The following is a 21419-nucleotide window of genomic DNA, read 5'->3' on the forward strand; positions in this document are numbered from 1 at the left end:
AAAAGGCAAATGCTAAGCTAAGAATAGTTGAAAAGTTTTTAGTAAATCATTTTATGTATTTTATTTTTGTGCATAAATAGATAACTTGACACAGTGTGACAGAGTTCACATCTATAAACTGTACTATGCTGGTATTCTATTCAGCCAAAAGCAAAACCCAAACTAAATTAACTGCATGTTAGTATAAATGTAAGTGAATACATAAGAAATATAAGGGAATAAAGAAAGCTGAATTCATCATGAGGACCTTTTTCCTTTTTATAACAGAAGCACAAATGATCTGGTCTTTGCTACAATTGGGTAAACAATTCCAGTAAATCAGTATTCCAGATCAGATTACGTGTTAAAATTGCCAGACATTAATCTTCCACTTAAACAAATCTCAGCTAATGGCACAGCCCAAGGAAAATGCAAAACTACAAGTTCAGATGAAGGGCCTCTCATGCAAGTAGAATGATTAAAGTAGACGGGGAAACAAACCTGCAAGTAAAGCAAGCATGATTTGGTTCATAGTGACTAATCAAGATAGTTTGTAAAGCTCATGTGATATACTTAGTCTTAATGGAGCGTGTTTGCTCTTTGTGGACACAGCAGGAAGACAAATGAGCGAACCCAGTGTTTACCACTATATCAAGTGGCACATCTTCAATAACTGGTCTCACAGTAAACAGCATTTTGAAGCCAGGATTCATCCTATCTATCTTGAGTCATTTAACTGAGGCAACTAAAATTAAGAAGCCCAGCTTCCCTGTACCCAGTAGGAAGAGACAGGTATCTTCAGTAGCAATATTGGCTTTGCATGTTCTAAAACATGCAGGTTTTTAACCTTGGTAGGCTAAATCTGATTGCATGTCTAGTGGATTCTAGTTGCTGTCTGAAGCATGCTAATTTTTATCCCACTTGATTATTCTATGCAAGAAAGACCAAATGGAGGCCAGACTATATAATAAAGTCCCCTCTCTACTTTGTGATAAGAAACAATTGTTTACTTTTATAATTACATTACAGACATATTTTTTAAGAGAATTGGCCGAGGGATTGGCTTAAACCAAACCACAGAATTCTTGGACCCTGAATTGTCAATCTTCCTGGTTTAACTAAGTTTAGTTCCTGGTTCAACAAAGTCTAGTTTCCATGACATCAACAAAACAAACATCACAGTTTTTACTTGTACATAAGGTTAATACATATGCATATTAATACACATTGCATACACAGACTGCATTTCAGTTTCTACATTCTGACAGCAGGTACCCTGTAGTTGTGTCTGTTCTCTCATGTTACTCTTTCTTGATTCTTACTACATAATCTAATTTCTGTTCTTTTCATTTATGGACTTGGTTTGTTCTAATGCTGTCATATTTATGTGTACTTTTAAATACACTTCTAAGCTACTCATTTCTTATGCTTACATCCATTAGTTAATGGCAATTGTTTCCCCTTTAGCCCTCTTTTATGCTTTACATTGCTTGCTGCTTTCCCCAGGTAAATCTTGTTTGCATGCAGTTTGGAAAACAGCAGAGGCACAATTTTAAGTATATTTTCTATTATTATTTTAAATAACTTTTTTCAACAGAAGTCTAACTGTCAGTATAAATGGTCAGTAGAGTAACTCATGGTTCCAAGCAGAATACTAGTTAGCTTTGTTTTTTTTGTTGTTGTTGTCATTGTTTTTTTGTGTTTTATTTGTTTTTGTTTTTAAACAGCAAAATTCTTACCCGATGTTCTTCTTGTTGTTGCTTTAAAGTTTCATACTCAAGGGCTGGCGCAGGAAGCTGAGAGATGATCATTTCTGTTTCAGTTAACCATGGCCAAAGCTCTTCATAGGTCTCCCAGAACTGGTTAACTAGAGACTGAGCCCGTTCCAGCTGGAGGTTTCTCTCTGAGTTCATTTGACAGACTGTATCATATTTCTGTAACAGGCTTTTCAGTTTTTTCTGTGAAATAATATTAATAAAAAATAGCAATGTATGTCTTTTCCACGTATTTATTATCCTAATCCCTAAACAGTCTCTGAAAATTGATTGCACCAAACCACAGTGAACCCAAATCTTAGTTTTGATAGTATCTCTACAGTACTGGTGTAAAGAGGAAAGAATCAATAATGTGGGGGACCTGAGTTTAGCTGGACACATTAAAAGTAACTAAAACAAGCAACATTTTATTCCTAGAATTTCCATTTAAGCTGCAAATGACTTTACTGCTTATCTCAGCTCCACTTTCCTTCTGCAGGCACTCATCTTCACTCAGCAGAAACTAAGTTTTTCAAAGCATTTCTGAATCAAAGCATTATGAAAAATGCACAAAAAATTGTGCTTTGTTTTTTTGTTTGTTTTTGCTTTTTGTTTTAATCTGCCAAAGAATAGGGCAGATACTTCTGTATTAACTTTCTACAGGAAGTATGTAACACTATTTTCCATGATAGCATGTATTAATTAATGAGTATATGTTACCATTAATGATATGACAGAACTTAAAGGTTGAAGCATTACCACTCTATTCTGTTTGGGCATGTGATAATAAATGAAGTATCAACTGGATATATAATTTTCTGTGGAAGACTGTCCATCTTATCATCTTTATGAAATATTACATGTGATAATGCACATAAATGCTAGCCCTAGAAAAACTAAACATATAAATAAGACATTGAATATGAAGTACAGAATCTTTTCTGTCAGAACAAGGTATCGTTTCATTTGTTATGTCTTGCATGTAAATTAACTACAGGGATGCTATCCAAAGGACAAAACATAGCCTAACATACAGAAATACTGTTGTTTTTTTACTAAAGCATAGATCTAATAGAGGATCACCTACAATTACTCTTCCTTTTGGCTATATTTTAATAGACTGAACTAAATTCACTTAAGGACAAATCAAATTTATTCGGTGATTCTGCAGCAGAGCACAATTAAGAGAATTACTGTTGGTCTTTGGAAGGACCAAAATCAAAGATTGCATCCATAACAGTAAAAAAGTCCACTCTAAAAACCAGTAGGAAAAATTTCTCTCTGTGCATGCATATAAAACACACACATATATGATATACACATATTCTTTCAGCTCTCAACCTCAGGCTGTGTGTGCACATAAACAAATGTGTAAGACTGCCTTTCATGGCCTGTGTTAGTCAACAGGATGGAACATTCCTGGCAAACAATTCCCCCACTGAAATTGGCATAAATGAAGATAAAGGCACACACTGAGGTGCCAGCCACTGAATGAGGCACAGAAATACACACACCCAGCCAGAGCTTCACAGACTCTAGAGAACAGTGGAAGATAAACAGCCAGATTCCACACGCAATGCCCCAGATGACTAATACCTATGCACTCAATCATTTCACTGGCTAAAACACTGTTTACCATAGAAGATGACAAATGGGGCTCCAAATTAGTGTCAGATAATGAAGTAGACAGTGCTTGCTCTTTGAGCATCCTGAAGCATTTCATCTAGTATTACAAACCTTGGACTAGAAGTGGCTGTAATTAATGCTTTTTCATTAACATTTTAAAGTACACACCACAAGAATCTTCGTACCGTCTATGGTCTACCTACCTACTAATGTAGCTGCAAATTTATGGAAAATTTACCTTTATGGTCTGCTTCTCTTCTTCAGTGCACGTGTTCATAATCTTATCCCCGGACTTAACAAGTTCATCTATAGTATCTTTGTGCCTCAAAATCTCCATGGTAAAAGCCTTGAAACACAATAAAAACTGGTCAGCAATATAAAATAAAATACATGGAGCAAAAACTATTTGTAAAGTGCATTATGACGGACTGAAAATTAAATCACGCTAGTACATTTTCTAGATGGAGAGTGTGCTGGCCAATAATTAACATGACAGTTGGAAATGCATTTCTTTTACCTTTTGAACTTGTAGCTGAGCTGCGGTCTGGTCTTGCTCAAGCCTAATATCACCAAGAGACATCAGTTTCTTTTCTGTTTCTGCAATCCAGGCGAGTTCAGCATCAGCTGCTTGATCAAACTAAATGAGGGAGACATGATTAAGTTGAATGATTCTATAGACATGAAAAATTAGAATGACTTCAAAAATTTTATAGAAGATAAAAAGCACACTTCTGAATTAGCAGAAAGATAGGAACTCCCTTTCCATATGAGGCTTTTATATAAATGAAATACAATGCCCCCAAATGGTTCTGAGGAATTGGAATAAAATCAGCTTAATTCATAAACATGACTAAGCAACAGAAGTACATTTTTCCAAAGCCTACAGCTCTTCTAACAGCCATAATTAAAAGGGTTATCATTTCAGAATTTTAACTAGAATGTTTATTTTCATTTGATTCAACTTTCATTAGCCTTTTCCACTTCCAAACTTATTGTTACCGCGCTACAGTTGGAATTATCTTAAGAAACAGCTGTTCGATGCTATCTTTTTTATCTTAAGAGATGCTTTGGTAATAAATGATAAAGATGAAGCAATTACAATTCAAGTAAGTCAGTGGAAAAAAATAAAATCACTAAATTCAGAGAAGACAGGATTTCATCCAAAACCAGAACAAAAATTAAATATCAGAACACTCTGAAGCATTTGGGCAGCCGGTCCTTTCATTAAAAGATTAACTTCTGACTACTGTTAGCTGACACTCCAATGTTTCAAAAATTACCTTAAAGCTCTATGTATTTAGAGTACTTAGAGGATCTGTTTCTCACTAATTCGTAAAGAAAAGCAAGAGATCCTGAAGAGAAAAGAATTACCTGGGGATCCAACTCTGCTGAAAAGAGTAAATTTTTAAAAAATGATGCATTATCTATCACTTCTACTCATGTTTGTAAATGTGCATCTTAGTGCATCCATACTGTAATACTGAGCTTAAGCCATAGAGAAATAATTTGCAGTACCATCAGATACACAGATACACTAACCACTGAAACTACCATTTTTTTCTAAAGCTTTGACCCCCACTGTAATTATTTGAAGCTTAATATGGCTCTGAGTTATTCTGAAGGTCTATCAGAGCATTTTAGGTCAGAACCTGTTACTTATGTTGTTGACTACCACACTTCCTTCAGAAGTCACACTTGGTCCCTCTCTTTTAAATCTGTTGGCCAGTGCATTTGTGGCTGTAGAACTACAACAGTGTTGCTCCTGGAACATAGCTGGAGTTCACTTAGGCCACTGAATCACCCTTGTCTTAGTGGTTAATTATGAGTCCCACAAAAACAAAGGAAGCAGTTCTGAGATTTCATTCTTCTTGAGTCAATATTTTTCAGCCTTGTTTAATCCATTTGTTACATGAAAGAGAGCTGAAACATTCTTTTTCACCATATGTCATTTCTCATATAAAGTAACAGAAAGTAGGATGTGTCCTAAATAGTATAAATTCCTAACAGAAAGGTATGTTCTGAAACAATCAGTACTGTAAACATTAGCATGAAGTAAATGTACCAACAGTATTTAAATCCCAGTTCTTTGGAAGCCCATCTATTTATGACCCAACTAAAGGAAGTGAACATGATGTCTAACATGTTAGAGGTACAACCAGTCTGTGACTTCCTGATACCAAATATCCATGGCTATGTCACTAATATTGAGCAAATATTTAGTGGAAATAATAAGATAAATGCATGGCACTGGAAAAGTCTAGGTTCCACAGTGCTGAGCAACATTAGAACTCTAAGCCTCATTTACTAAAGATGTAGGATTTGTAATTTATGATGTGCATGTTCAACACTGAGGAAGAATATGAAGTAAAAAACCCAGCACCCTCTGTATCCAAAATTCAAATGTATTTTTCTCAATAATGCATAGCAGAACTATTTTTCAGCCTGAACATCACTTGAGTCACTATTAAAAAAGTCTGTCCTATTCCTACTTGCTTTAACCAACCATGGTTCATTGCAGTACTTCTAACCAGGAAAGACTGACTTGTGAATGTGATGACACTGTGGTTTTCTTTGTGAATGCTTTATAAAGCACCCTCTGTGACTGCTTTGGAGAAAAGAACAAGGATGGCAAATACAAAATATGACCTTCTCTTTTTACGTAGCACTTTCTGCACTAGAGAAAGATATTGACCATTACCTTCAGTACTAACAAATGAGAACATGCAGTAGAATTTCTCGTATATTTCTATCCATTTAGAGACATTCACATTATATTAACATATTAACAGCATGAAAACATGTACTCAACAGTCCATACAGCTCAATGCATTTGTCTCCTTGGCCCAGTAATGCCTATTGAAAAAACCATGCTACTTACACTGTACTCTCACATTCTTGGTGGGTTTCTCCTCCAATCAAAAGTTATTAATAGAACAGACACTTAAACAAGTTGCTTCAGGGTAAGCTTACAAAGCATTATCTCCTCCAAAAATATTTTTTCATTATGCATGGTCTATCTTTGAGCTGAATGGAAAGCAGCTTATACTTATACTGGAAGCACGTTACACCCCTTAATCATGGGGTAGTGTATAGGAGTATACTGTGGTGGGCTCAAGTGAAGGTTAGGGGTATTCAGGAAGGACTAGAGTGCCATATGTCCTTTCAAGGTTAGGTAGTGGAGCAGCATCTCTGGACCCTTCAGGCCTGGACTCGAATATGCTGAACTGGTGTTAGGTAATAAAACATAATTCAGAGACTTGAAGGAGAGCAAACATTCTTCTGTTTCATAGAATCTATTAGAATTCTATGAATCTAGGCCTAGAAAGATGTTAAATAACACCAGTCCCAACACTGATCCCTGAACACCATGGCCTTGGTTTCTACTTAGACACTGAGCCATTGACTGCAATTCTCTGAACGTGACCATCCAGCCAGTGACTTATCCAGCAAGTTGTCCATCCATCAAATTCTCTTTTTACCCAACTTAGTAACCAGGATGTCACATGGGACAGCGTCAAACTCTTTGCACAAGTCCAGGTAGATGATGTCAGTTGCTCTTCCTTTATCCAGTGACACTGTACCTCCATTATAAAAGGCCAAGTTTGTCAGGCATGACTTGCCCTTGGTGAAGTCGTGTTGGCTACCACCAATCACATCATCTTTATTTTCCATGTACCTTAGTAGGGCCTTCAGGACGATCTGCTCCAGGACTGTGCTAGACACAGAGGTGAGACTGACTGGCCTGTAGATCCCTGGATCTTCTATCATTCCCCACCTTGAAAATGGGTTTTCCCTTTTCTACCAGACTGTCATGATCTTGCAAATATGATAGAAAGCAGCATGGCAACTTCATCTCCCAGTTCCCTCAGAATCCATGGTTGTATCTTATCAGGTCCCATGGACTTGTGCACTTTCAGGTTCTTTAGATGCTCTTGAAACTGACCTTCACTAACAGCAGGCAGACGCTCTTCTCTGAATTCTTACCTTTGCTTTCTGCAGCTTGGGAGATGTGGCTAGAGCCCTTTCTGGTGAAGACTGAGGCAAAGAAGTCATTGAGCACCTCAGCTTCCTCTGTATCCCTTGTGACTGGGGTCTTCAGTTTCCTTCTGAGGAGGGCCCACATATTCCCCAGCCTTCCTTTTACCACTAATTTGCCTGTAGAATTTATTCTTGTTACCCTTTCTGTCCCTTGCTAGATTTAATTATACCTAGGTTTTAGGTTTCCTAACCTGATCCTTGGCTGCTTGGACAGCTTTGCAGTCGTCCCAGGTAACCAGCTTCTGCTTCCACTCCCCAAAGACTTTCTTTTTGTACTTAATTAAATCCAGGAGCTCCATGGAGGCCTCCTGGCATTCTTGCCTGCCTGCCTTTTTCCTCTTTTCACTCACAGAAATCACCCTCTGTGGCTGAGGATTTGTTTCAAGGAGACAAAATAATACTCATAACAAACCCCTTAGAAAGTTAAACATGAAGTTATTTTTAACCTCGCTAATAAGGAGATCTGAGTTACTGCCAGGCTCTTTTCAGTTGGCTTCCAAGAAACTTTGAAATCGTCACATAAGGTTTCTCCTTGTCCCATTATAACTATTTACAGGAACTATCAGCAGAAAGAAAAATCTCCACCAGTATTTTCATGCTTGAACTGTAGGCAGACCGTGGAAAATTGTGTTCCATGATGCTTTCACAAATATGGCCCTTAATATGGGACCATTTAGTAATGAAATTGGAGTGTCAACTCTCAAAGCATACCCATATACACGCACCTGTGTGCGTTTTGAAACCTTCACATATTTAGTAATTCAGGTTTTGTATCCCAACAAGAAAAGCACTGTGGATATCAGTAAAAGCAATTGTTATTTAAACTCTCCAGTACAGTTTGGATAATATGGTCCAGCTTTTAATTGTCAAAAATATAGGGAAGCTAGACAATCAACTGATGCTGGAAGGTGTAGCAACATTAGTGATTTCAATGCTGCATCCAGGAAAACTGGCTCGGGAACTGGGTCATATTTTACTTAACATGATCTGTGAAAGATAAGGGCGATTCAGTTCTTACTCAAGAAAACTCCCACTTAAGGAATCACGGAATAGTTATAGTAATGTTAGCTACAAGACTGAAGCTTTTGTCAACAGAAAGGCATATGATTACAACCACATACCTTCTGGCATGCATATCTTTACAGTGGAGTCACATTCCATTCAAACAGGTCTTTTGCTGCCTGAGCACAAGAAATACTTGGCAACACTATTAAAGGACATCTTCTATTCAAGTGCACATTGCCAGAGGCCATTTATTATAGCCTTAAAACAGGTTTTCAGTACCTGCTGGGATCTCAGGATGGCAGCATCAATCTCATCCACCTTCTGAGAGATTGTGTCACTCACTAATCTGTATCGCTCATTGTCCTCTGTTATCATCTTGTCGAGTCCCTCTCTAGCCCTCCATGGCACCAGTTCCAGGAAGGCACTGCCAACTTCATTGAGAGTGTCCAGTAAGGCTTTGTTATTTTTTGCTTCTTTCTTCAGCTCCTGAAAAAGGTCATTTAAAGTAAATGTGCCGGCATGAGTTGAACACGCACAGAGTTTACATATGTTTTTTATTCTCTAAACTACTGAATCGAGAACTGGAATGTTTTCTAGGCGCACCAAAGGGATAAATGAGCACAATTATTTTCAGCTCAGTTGTACTAGCTTTTTGATACTTATAAGTTGTTTGACGAAAAACTGGGTAAGTCTAAGTTTTCTACAGACTATACACTAAAAACATTTCTCCGGTCAATATGATAGTTTGAAATTCTCTGAACTGTTACAAGTTTTGAGTACTTTGGGAAGTGAACAAATAAAATAAAACTAACACATGCCAGTTGCAGCCTGTCACTCCATAAGTAAATCACCTCCAGAGCATGAAATGAAGGAAAATATCATGAATTCAAATGATTCCTGAAATGAGCAATGATTGTATTATACTCCTGTCAAATTACCACACAATCCTTCAAGCTTTTTCTGTACAGGAAGCCCCATTTGTTTTCTGTATCTATATCTACAACTATAATTCAATATTTACATATTTATTAATGTCTATGTGATTTTATATTTTAACATATACGTTATTAATATACTAATTGTTAATATGTATTATTATAGCATATATATCATTTGAAGGAATTATATTTTTTCATTTTTTTCCACTCAAAACACCACCCTCACCATCTAGCTTGCATTTTTTTTTCTAAATAAGTACTTTTTGTTAAACAAGTTTCGCAATGTATGCAGTCTTTTTCATACTTTACAGGATAATATCCATGTCATAACTAAAGAACCAAAATAACTTTGTTTGACAGCTTTAGAGTTTTCCCAGGGTAAGGTAGCTGCTTGAATAAGAAAGAAATGTCGTGCTGCTGAGCTAAAAATAAATTGCAACCCTTGTTTTGCATGAGATTATAACAAATGATTCTGGAAAGTAAGCATGATTCTTGACTACTGCTACAATTAGTCAGCTGATCTAATGCCAAATTAGTTATTCACAAAACCAAACAAGAGGTTAACAGAAAACCGTAAAGTGATAAATAATTCACAGTCTCTAAAACCTACTTTTTGTCTTTCTTGTGCTTGGCTTAATTCTTCACCCTTTGGTATCTGAGTTTCATACGACAGTAACTCCACTTCCACTTTGTCAAGCCATTTGCAGAGCTCTTCATGGGTTGAGTGCAGCTGACCTGCAAGCTGTAGGGCCTGCTCTAAGGTCTTGGATACATCAGAACTCAATTTTGTAATGTCTTTGTACCTCACTTTAATGCCTTCCAGTTTATCTTGAATTATTATAACTTCGTCACCTAAAATACCAGAAGAATGTTATTTCCTGTGAACACAATTCCTTAAAAACAAAAAAAAAATTCCTAAACATCAGCCCCCACCTAACACAGCAATCTCAGTATTTAATTTAGAAAGTGATCCAAACAAGGAGACAGGGCAAATCCTCACCTCCTGTAAATTATTCTACCCTCACTAAGCCTACAAAGCTATGAAGTTTACCTCAATTTAGGATCTGATCTTCTGTCTTATTTACTGTTTTACTAAACTATCAGACAGTGATGACTTTGACCCAACATTTAATGCAAATGTTCTTTTAAAAAAAATCCATCCTTAAGTTCACAGTAGTTCTTAAAATGTTATAAAAAATTACAAAAGTTACTGAAAATACTAAGAAAAAAGTTAAGAATACTATAACTAGATTCTCCATTACACTAATATTCTACACAATTCCTTGAACTGAACACCCTTCTTTACAATCCATTAAAAACAAAAGGCTAATATAAAAGCAACCTCCTGAAATTTATATTCAGATTTCATTATAGATTATGCATAATGTTTAGATTTGGAACAGAGAAGGATTCCCCCCTTTCAACCATATGTGTGTCTTAAGGAGTTCAAGAACTTTAGATGTGCTGAAAAATTTGGACAGATGTTAATCTACAGAGCAGGCACATTGCATACAACTGGAATGCAACTTTTCCCACAGTACTAGCTCCAATGGACAAAGCTTTCCTCTTGCAGTAAAAGGTAGTCTAATATCTCGTTCCCTGAGAATGTCTCCAGGGAACTGACTGTGTCCATGGCCAGGCAATCTGAGTAATGTCCTTAACTTGCTATTAGGAATGGAATGCAGGTTCACTAAAACAATTTTCCACTAAAAATAACAGGAAAACAAGGAACAAATTCTCTACAAGCATAAATTAACTTCTGCTAACTAATATTAATGGTACATTTAATTCCAAAACACAACCCAGTCTGATCTCATACCTTTATTAAAATAGATAACTAGAAGTGCTTTAACAAACAGGCACATTGGTTGTTACTAATACTTGGCTGTGACTAATATTTACATATTCCACTTAAAACTTCTCATAAGCACTTATTACAAAAAAAAAAAAAAAAAACCAAAAAAAAAACAAACAAAAAAAACACCTGGTGAGCTGTAATTTTCTAAAAGCTCTCACCTGTTGTTTGTTTGAGAAGCTCTAAGCCATTTTGTATAGCCAGGTCAACGTTTTGTTTCCTGAGAAGAATCTCCTCCTGAAGCTCCTAAGAGAAAATGCCATTTGTGTAAGCACAGACATAATAAACAACACTATTTTCATTTGGAGTTAGCGTATTTCCATTTAAATTAAAATAGATTAATGAAAAATAAATGAACTATGGATTATAAATCATATAAAAAATAAATAATAAATGAACAGAAATCAAAATACCAGTAGTTCAGAGTGCTGTTTCTCAAGCAATTCTGTGTTGCAATCTTGGACTGACAGCTTGCTCAGTTTATCATGGACTTCATTCAGCCAGTTCATCAACTCAACTTCGTCCTCCCCAAAAATCTGAGCATTGCAGTATGCTTGCTGTAGAAGTTCAGACCTGCTGTTGCTCTTCTCTTGAATCTCAATGTATCGGGCCTGAGAAGAATCTAGCTTTTCCTGCACCATATCTTTATCTTCCCTGGAGCTCATAGTCTTTAGAGACTGACCAATGCTAATGGCCTGAAGCAAATTCTTATTGTGAGCTAGGACATCATCTTCTAGGGCCTATATATTTTTTTAAGTAACGAAGAACAATGGAAAAGAAAATCAGAAAAAACAAAAGAAATGTAAGTGGAACTAAATAAAAACTGAATTAAAAAGAACATATTGCTAACAGAAATGAATAAAACTCAAATTACAGGAAAAAAAAAAAAAGCAGTATGATAAAATACAGGTACACTACAAAAGCCTTCCCAATTGTGCTTACTTCACAGACGAGTTTAAGCAGAATGGCACAAGCAAATGTGTTGTTCGTATCTTACTTTATGCTGAGAAATCTGCTGTTGCAGTTTGGAAGCCTGTGTTCCAATGGGTTCAGCATTTGCAAGTCTCTTCTCTGTGGCCGACAGCCACTCCACCAGCGGCTCCAGAGCTTCATGAAACTGCTGTGCTACCACTGAGATGCTTTCCAACTGACGATTCCTATAAACATCCCAAGAGAAAGACCCTACTGTAGGTTTTCTGCTTTAGTAGGGATGTTGGACTGGATGATCTCTTGAGGTCCCTTCCAACCCCTGCAATTCCGCAATTCTGTGATTACACCTTTTAAAGTTAGGTAAAGACTTCACTGAACCAAAACGTATGATTGCACTTCCTCAGCACTGTACATTATCTTCTAACATTTGTTCAATGATGTGAACAGAACTATGTGGCTTTAATTCACTCTGTTTTGAAACTAATGAGACAGTGGTAATAAAGCACTAAGATTTGACCTTCAAAATAAAAAAAGAAGTATCTAAAACCTTTCTGTTTCAGATTATTACATTTCAGAGAAAGTTCTTGATTATAGGAAATCTTGTCTACAGCCACTGCTGAGAAAATTTACCCCAAGAAGGCTTTTAAGAGATATTTTTTCCTACATGAAAAACATTACAGTATTGTCTTTCAGCAGGGGATCTCGTTACAGGTAAAAGCTATGCTTTCCTAGGCTTACAAACAAGGGACACCCTATAGACCTGTCACAGTCAGATATATAATGCTCACAGAAATACTCTACTATGCTTTCAGAATCATGGTCTGATCTTCAGATCATCTCAAATGAGAAGACAGAGACTGGCAAAGGAAAATGGAGACAAGTCTGCAACTAATAGATAGGTTGGGAAAAGCTGCAATTTGATTTTTAATTAAGTATTCATAAAATATCTAAGTGTGTGTATACAGAGACATTGTGTCTTTTTAAATTGGAACTTGAACTGGACTTCAGACTCTAGTAGAGTGTTTTCTGCGCTGCTAGAATACATGCACATACTTTAGTGTTCCTTTTTCCTTGAGAACTAATGCAGCGACTTGAATAAGAACATCAAAAACTGGCAGCACGAGGGCTACTAAGGTGTAGAAACTAATTATGCAGATAACGCTGAACAGCACAAGGAGGAGTGCCATCTCTTTGTAGCAGCATGTCAGGATTCTGAAGTTCCAATGAAAGATTGTTATTATTTGTTAAGTCCCAAATCTGCACTTGAGTCTATGCAAAACAGGAGATGTGGTTTTTAAATCAAGAAACTAATGAACTAACAGAGATAAAATGTTTAAAATACACACACACAGTTAACTCTAGCAGATTGTTACATCCTAGGCTACAATTCTGTTAGAAGCTTTTGCACTTTTCAAGTCACTACTTCTCACTTTTTTCTTCAGAGGACACATTACAACAACATCAAGATACAGCAATGTATTAACAAGAATGATATTACTTAAAATATTTTACATTAGGGAGTTCCACATGCTGCTTCTGACCATACATCATTTGCTATATCTGTATTTTTCAAAGCTAAGAAAGAATTTGAAATACCTTGTTTCAGCTTTACTGAGCAACGCATCCCATCGACTATCCAGCAAACTCAACTGTTTCAAGATTTTCACTTTATCAGCAGGTTCTGCTGACTCTGCAATTTTCTCCCCTTCACGCTTGATTACCTCAACAGTAGGCTTGCGGTCATCCAACAGCCTCTGGAGAAGCTAGAGAGAAAGCAATGAGATATAGAGTTATTGAGGAACACTGGCGTTACAAGTATAAAAACAGAAGAGCTAGACATCTTGAAAAACTCTTAAAGAAAACAAACAAATGAACAAACAAAAAAACCCAATGATTATATTGTGATGTCGTGACTGATGCTAATCAAATATAGACACTCTTCTCCCTGGCCCCAAATACATGCTCATTTTAGTTTCTCAACAGCAGCAGAGCTTTGCCAAGTCCAAAACACCTCCTAGGTTTCTTTGGGATGAAAACATGTGGCAACCCCAAAGAGCAAATATACAGGGTAACAAGTTACATCCAATACCACTTAAGAAAACATGCCCTTTAACATATTTGCTGTATTTGGTAGGAGCGTTCATGAGAAAGATGCATGTCCTTCTAGATTTGGCATCAGAAAAGGCAGTTGTGTAAATAGACACAAAAATCAATGATATAATCTAGTCATTATTTCTTTGAGATATCATGAAATTCATTCATCTAGTCTAATAAGATTATCTTTTTTTTCCAATGGAATTTAACATTTATTTCTAAGAGACTGTTAATAATTCTAACTAGAGCTCATACTGCAGTTTCACACTATATCCTGAGCTCCTAGAAGGCAGGCACTTCTCCCAATCCTGGACAGACTTAGGAGTCCCAAATGGGTGGCTGTCAAGTACACCTCAGTACACTTGAAGAGATTTCATGCTTTGACAGACATAAATATTTCTTCTCATTTCTCCAGTGGAAAGAGAGAGGCTGAACATGTTTTACTTACTTTCTGCTCTTGTATTTGGGCCTTCACAACTTTGAATTCAGCAGATGGCGGCTTTTGATTAGCCACAAGTTCTTCTGTATCAATAAGCCAACTAAGCAGAGATTCAAGGGCATCCTGAAATCTCCCGCAGTGAAGGAGGGCTTCCTGCAATTGTGCAGCACGTTGGGCAACCTGAAAGAAAGTAGAGCATCTGACTGTAGTTTTTTGTTGTTTTTTTTTCTTATTTCTGTGAAATAAGTAGCTAAAATTTGCTCAACACTTGGCAATATCATTACCACATACTCTCACTTTCAGAGGTTTTTCTAACAGCACTATTGCACAATTTACCATTAATCTCTACAGTCATCCACCCAAAAGAGTTTGACAGAATATACGAGTCTACTCTAGTAGTCCATTACAAGAGTTACTCCTGTTTCATTTAGCTACACTATTATGAATTACACTGACAGGATGTTTGTATTTCTTGCACTCTTCATTTTCCTTACAAAAAGACTGAGCCAAGAACCCTGAGTAGCAATTGAGGGGCAATAACGCCTTCAAAGGAAAAAAGACATAGGAAAGGAGAGAACAAATAGGTGAATCACAAGTGTCTGTGGCTCTGCTCCATCACTCTGGGAACACAGAGAGCAGCAGAAACTGAATGCTACTTTGACTTCCCATCCCTACCATTTTCAAAAGCAACTGCTTCAGGAAGATAAGTCTTCAAAGCATAGAAAAAAAAAATATACAGCAGAGTTTTACAAAGCAATAGTACCTTCCAAACTTTCAGGCAACACTTAAAGTACCTACTATAGACGAAATGAGCCACTAGTCACAGTAAGATGGGTTGAATCACTGTATCCTGCACTGACCACGTATAGCCAGTGTACGTAAATACAACAGAGTGAAGAAACGTGTAAAAACACTAAAGAGGGACTGTTCCAAAGCATCTGACTGCAAATGACACTGCTTCCTTTCCCAGGTGAGTGTCACAACTCTTGCCTCTTTCACTGAGTTATCAAAATTCTCTCTTCTGCTGAGGCAGAAAGGAACACACAGACCTGGAGGAGAGTTTCCTCTATGAGAAGCTATGAGAGACCTACAGAAAGTTTGACAGAACCTTATAATGACAGCCAATATATCTGGCAACCAGCGATATAAATCTTATCCTTAAAATTACTACTGAAGTTATTGTGTAAAATAACGTAACTGAATATTTAATTTCCTGTGTTTTGAAAGATATAAGTAAATAAGCAAGGAAAACATAGGACAAGACAAAAGCAGAAGAGTGTACAAAATAATAACCTTCTTATTAAGAGTTTTCCACCGGGTGTTAACGTCTTCAAGGTCATGTTCAAGGCTTTCTGTGTTGGTACTTTTAGCAGCACTTTGAATAAGGCCTTGACCCAACCAGTTCACCTCCTGTTGTTTAACTTGCAGAGGCTCAATTTCTTCTTTCTGGAATACCTGCAGTTGGAAAAACAGGACATGCATGAAACATAAAATTCATCTTGTGCATCACACTATGCAAAAATAATACATATGTAGATATGCATATGCTGAATTTGCTGACTGGCATCCAAAAGAAAGGAAACCATTCCTTACCAAAACCTTCCTTAAAAATGAAAAAGATCAAAACAACTATACATAATAGTCTTAATCTAAACAGAACAAATACAGTGCACCAATGAGGTAGGATGATGTACATTTCCACAAGTAGTTCTAGACAGGAGGAAAGAGGAGAAAGAGGGGGAGAGTGAGAAGATCTTCACATCAAGGAAAAAATCTGAAAACCAGAGGAATGCATCTGTCTGTTCAATTATCTGTCTATAAACTGTACACAACTGTAAGTTGTGCTTACATCAACAAGCAAACACCAAGACAGACAACTGCGCTCTTTTTGCCAAGTGAGGACAAAAATAAAACTTTCAAGTTAAAGAAATGGTGAAGAAAGAAAAGAAAGAATAATTCTAAGGGAGGTTTTGTGAGAAAATAAACATAATAAAACGAGGAAGCAGTAGAGATACTGCTAAAATGCCACCACAGAGGACACCCATTAGAATGGTTTTTAATTCAGAAACATTCTTGCAAATCACCAGGGCTTTGACAGTACCCAAACAACAATTTGAACAGTTTTCTGTTTGCTTTATTTTACTTTTTCAGGTACTTAAGGCTTTTCAGAGCCAGATTATTACCATTAGCAGCAGCAATGTAAATCACCGCTTGTATTCAACTGAATGAGGCTGAAATGACACCAGTGTCAATGAGATCAGAAAATGGCCCAAAGCCCCTGAATTAATTACACAGGCCAGTGAAAAATAACCAATGAATAAACAATGCTAAAGAATGCTCAACTTTTGACCCTAAATCCTTCTGTTTCTATAGCGGCATTCAGTAACAGTTTTGGTGTACATTTAGCGCATTCAAAGCAACCTTTCTCAGCATCCTGAAAAGAAGGAATCACTTCAAACATACCAATGACTCCTCTCTTGCTCGGAACACAGTATGGCAAGTGATTTCTTTGAAAGCAGCAGCCCTCAGGTGGCTGAGCACACTTCCAGGAGCTGACAAGTCAATCTAGAAGTTAGGGAAGAGCTACACCAAGCACGAGGGGTAAAATCAATTAAGCATCCATAAGAATTTGGTTATTATGGACAAAAGAAAAAAGAACAAAAAGCCCTGAAAACTCTAGGACTGTGGTTACATGAAAACTTACAGCATGCAATCAGCTGGATGCTTCCAGAAAAGGGAAAATGTTCCTATTTTTCTTGACTTTAGAGTAGAGAGAAGGCAGAATAATCTTTTTACACAGAACCAATAACAAATTCTTTTATGTCCCATAAAGCTTCATATTTTGAAAGCGACGTCCTGCCACAGAGGACTGATCTCCATAACCTACCCTTTAAAAACACAAGCATTCATGCAAAGAGAAGCTTAAAATAAATTACAATTACTGTTGAGGCCAAAGTTTACCCAAACAATTTAGCAACAAAGCTTGAAGTATATCAGATTTCAACCAGAGAGGGAAGAAAGAAATTACAGACGTGATAAACACCCTTTCCCTATTACAAAGCTCCTACCTCACCCACCACTCCGAAAGCACTATAAGACCCAGTGCCTGTAAAACACTACTATTCCGTCAGATCTACTTTCAGGCATGCAAACGAAAAGGAAGGCTTTCAGAACATGCAGCGAGCCTTTAATCTACGTGCCTTGGAAACCACAACAATCTGATACTGTTGCTTACACCTTTATGAGTAAGGCAGCTCAGCCTGAATAAATGGGCTGTAGCTGCCCTTGAATGGCATTGCCTTTAACCACAATCTGTGTAAGAACTGAACACGAACATCAGTGCACAGTGAGGCTCTCCAAATCAAGAGTAACAGCCACCATCTGGACAATAAATAACCAAGCACTGAACAGCTGGAAGTAATCACCCCTGTCAGAAATTGCCCCTCGTTCATTTTCTGAACTGACCACCACACCTATTTGGGACATCTCGCCTGTGCTGCACCAGTCTCTGACCACTACATCTGCTGAATTAATAAAACACAGAATGTTTCCAACAAGAGTCAAACATACAGAAGACTATAAGCACATTTGTTTAAGGTTACATCACAACTATTTCACAAAAGGACATATGTATTTTTTAATTACCTTATTAGACAATAGGCCATTGCAGACTGTATCTAAGGTTTCTCGTATGCCTGTAGTCCAGATATTTCTTTCACTTCTCCCTGGGATAGCTTTTGGACAGTTTACAGTGCAATCTAATTCAAGCTGCTGAACAGAAAATGTCATTTCATTTGAGCCTGTATCTGCTATACTCAAGTCCTCTGGATCAGATAAGATCTCATATTTTGCTAAATCTATGTCACTATTATTAACAGCAACGTTCATACAGTAACCATCTACTTGAGGAGGAGCATCATCCACATCACCCCCCTCCACTGTTGTGACTTGTGTTTTAATTTTTCCACATATGTCATAGCCATTTTCCATTCCATTTTTACTCAGGGAAATGCTTCCTCCATCACCTTGAAGAGGATCACCATGTGTCAGAGTTTCCCCTCTGAAACTTTCTAAGTAAGAGTATTTTCCACCCATCTCTTCCTGGTCACTCTCACATTTCTGTGAACTGCTTTGTTCAACTATTCCAGAGGGCAAAATGTCACATGAAGTCAGCCTGCAGCTCTCTCTGACAAGAGCACTGCTGCTAGCAAGCACTGGGGCTTGCTGCTCTCTGCAAAGAGCTGGAAAGAATGGGCTGAGCTGACCTACTGCCTGGATGTCTTCTGCAGAAGATAAAGTCTGTGTCTGTATTCGCTCCCCTGCTAAGAGAGTATCTTGTTTTTCTTCCCTTTCTGTTGGAGGGCTGCACAAACCAGAATCGTCTTCTTCTGAGGTCAGAGAATTCGTACCCCACTTGTGTTTGCCCGATTTAGCAGTATCTGACAGGTCACCAGTTTCACTGAACGAGCATTCACTTTTATTTGTGTAATCTGAAAAGTTGGGCGGGACAAACATTCTCCACGACCGCCTGTGCTCCTTCTTCTCTGCATGAGACTTCGTTTTGGGCAATCCCCCCGTTCGAATGACATCCCCATTCAGCTTGAGAGCGTCAAAGATCATTTTCTCATCTAACTTCTTGGCCTCACGGCTTCGGAGCTCAAAAGCACTAGAAGATGTCAGGGCGCCATTGGAGCACAGAGTGCCGATATCCAGTGTTCGGTGACTGTAGGGTAAGGTCCGGTCTGTGAAGTGTCTGGAGGAGAGGCTGCCCTTGGATCCTGAATCGATCTGCTCATTCAGCCGCACAGTGTCATAGATGGACCTCTGGGGAACGTAACAGTCCTCGATGTTCAGGTCTTCATCCTCTTCTCCTTTGCCCACACATGGAGGATTCTGACGTAAACAGTCCGGCCTGCTAAGTGGCTTCCCCATTTTGCAAGGGTTCACACAAGATGCTACAATCCCTCTGCTTTCAGAGAGGAGGGAAACATTTAGAAAACACTATCAGTCTAAAGAACTACAGTAAACTTGCCCTCAGCAAGGGATGCATAGATATAAAACATACATGATAACTTATGAGGTGGTTAAGGTCGTCATCAGTGCACTGGCTTAAATGCAGTTTTACCTGGATGTGAGTTACTGGTTGTTTGGGGGTTTTATTTTTCCGTTGAAAATATAAAGTGCTTGAGTGAGAAAGGAACAGAAACCTTCCAATATCACAGGAAAACCGAATATAGCAAAAACCAGCAGTGGCTTAAATGTTTAAAACCCTCCATGGAACGCCGCTCTTATTTCTTCAGGTCAGAATGCGTATCTTAAATCTGCAGATTAAGCCTTCCAATTGAGCGAGCATTACCGAAGGCAGCACATTATCTCTTGGAGGTGACTGATTAGCTGTAATCCATTTAGCCGGGTCGAAGAATTCCATCTCCTTTATAAATAAAGCATCGTTCTGGTGCTCGGGAAAGCAGACCGCGCGGTGGCCGCACTTGGCTCAGACCAAGGCACTGGGAGAATCTTGGGGGAGGAAAATAAGTTAAATCCAAACCAGCATGAAGAATAAAACAGCCCTTCGCTTCTTTGGCAGTAGCTATAAATAACTCCGACCCGAGAGGCAGCTTACTCCCTCCTCGTCCCGAGCTCTTCACAAGTTTCATAGGTAAATACAGTTTCCTAGGAGCCCAACAGACGCAGCCATTAGTTCCCCCTCGTCGGCATCCAGGCGGTCGGCCCGGCGCTTTCCTCGCTCCGTCCTGGAGAGCTGCTCTCCCGTTTAAGGCAGTCGCGGAGCACAACCGCGGCGTCTCCCGCGAAGGCACGGCGGCTTCAGCTCGGCGCTGGCTGGGCCGATCCCAGCTGCAGGCGGCGGCTGGCACGGCGCTCCCCGCTCCTCCCCGGCCGAACGAGAAGGAGAGGAAAAGGCGATCCGGCCGCGCACGCCGGCGGGTAGCATCCAGCCAAGTCGATAAGCTCGCTCGGCTTCCCGCGAGCTGAAGGGCGTCCTTCCCAGCGCCGAGCTGGAAGGAACGCCCTTTCTCATTCTTCAGGCAACATCTGCTACCGCCACCCACCCCGCCCGGCCTCCGCGCACCGCTCGGCCGCGGAGGGAGGAGGTGCCCGGCCCCTGCTGCTCGCTGCCCCCCGCAGGGCGGCCCCGGCGCTGCGGCCGCAAGCGGGCGGGACGGGACACACAGGGTGGGGGCAGCGGAGGGGTCCGGCGAAGAGCTGCCCGGCCCGGCCGAGCCTGGAAACCGACACCGCTCGAATCGGCTCGTTTTTCCGCTTTGGGGAGGGAACGTGTTCTGCTTAAGACCCACGGATAATTTGCTGAAGGTACACTAGAAGCAGTCTGTGCAGCAGCATAAATCAACCCGTAATGGACAGAGACCTCCACCGCCTGTGTAAGCGGAGCTGTCAGCATAGCGACAATGCAGCCCCCGGTGTAAGGACAGCATATGGCACTCAGCGCTACAACTCACCCAGGGCATTAACTACCATCAGCTCAAGTCCTCCCAGTCAGGCAGTGAGCAGGAGGCACTTCATGCGGGAAATACAAAAGCACCACACTGTTTGTTTGTTCGCTGCTTTGATACTGTCAGCTACGTGTTAAAACATTTAAGTCACATGAGACGAATTCTTCTCACATATTCTGCCTGCTCCATCGAGCAGCCAAAACATCGTCAATTATGACAAACAGAAACTCAGCTCTGGGTTCTCAAGCTAAAAACACATTCTATAAGGGTAAAAGGTGGGTAAAGATC

At 39.0% G+C, this 21419-nt stretch overlaps 1 protein-coding gene across 21 annotated transcripts in view; it reads right to left on the reverse strand.

Moving 5' to 3' along the window:
* Positions 1-21419, reverse strand: part of DST (dystonin) — a 288304-nt gene that overhangs the window by 49894 nt on the left and 216991 nt on the right. For 18 of the 21 annotated variants that reach the window (XM_072332861.1, XM_072332859.1, XM_072332857.1 and 15 more), the window contains 11 exons: positions 15952-16113; positions 14668-14838; positions 13722-13888; positions 12193-12352; positions 11609-11935; positions 11357-11441; positions 9951-10192; positions 8682-8888; positions 3877-3996; positions 3598-3705; positions 1719-1937 (listed from right to left, as the gene is read on the reverse strand). In XM_072332861.1, the coding sequence (XP_072188962.1) occupies positions 1719-1937; positions 3598-3705; positions 3877-3996; positions 8682-8888; positions 9951-10192; positions 11357-11441; positions 11609-11935; positions 12193-12352; positions 13722-13888; positions 14668-14838; positions 15952-16113 (1968 nt within the window). The remainder of the gene's footprint in view (positions 1-1718; positions 1938-3597; positions 3706-3876; positions 3997-8681; positions 8889-9950; positions 10193-11356; positions 11442-11608; positions 11936-12192; positions 12353-13721; positions 13889-14667; positions 14839-15951; positions 16114-21419) is intronic. The other 3 variants (XM_072332860.1, XM_072332866.1, XM_072332870.1) reach the window with 1 other exon arrangement.

Source organism: Excalfactoria chinensis, chromosome 3 (assembly GCF_039878825.1).
Source record: "Excalfactoria chinensis isolate bCotChi1 chromosome 3, bCotChi1.hap2, whole genome shotgun sequence".
Lineage (NCBI taxonomy): Eukaryota > Metazoa > Chordata > Aves > Galliformes > Phasianidae > Excalfactoria > Excalfactoria chinensis.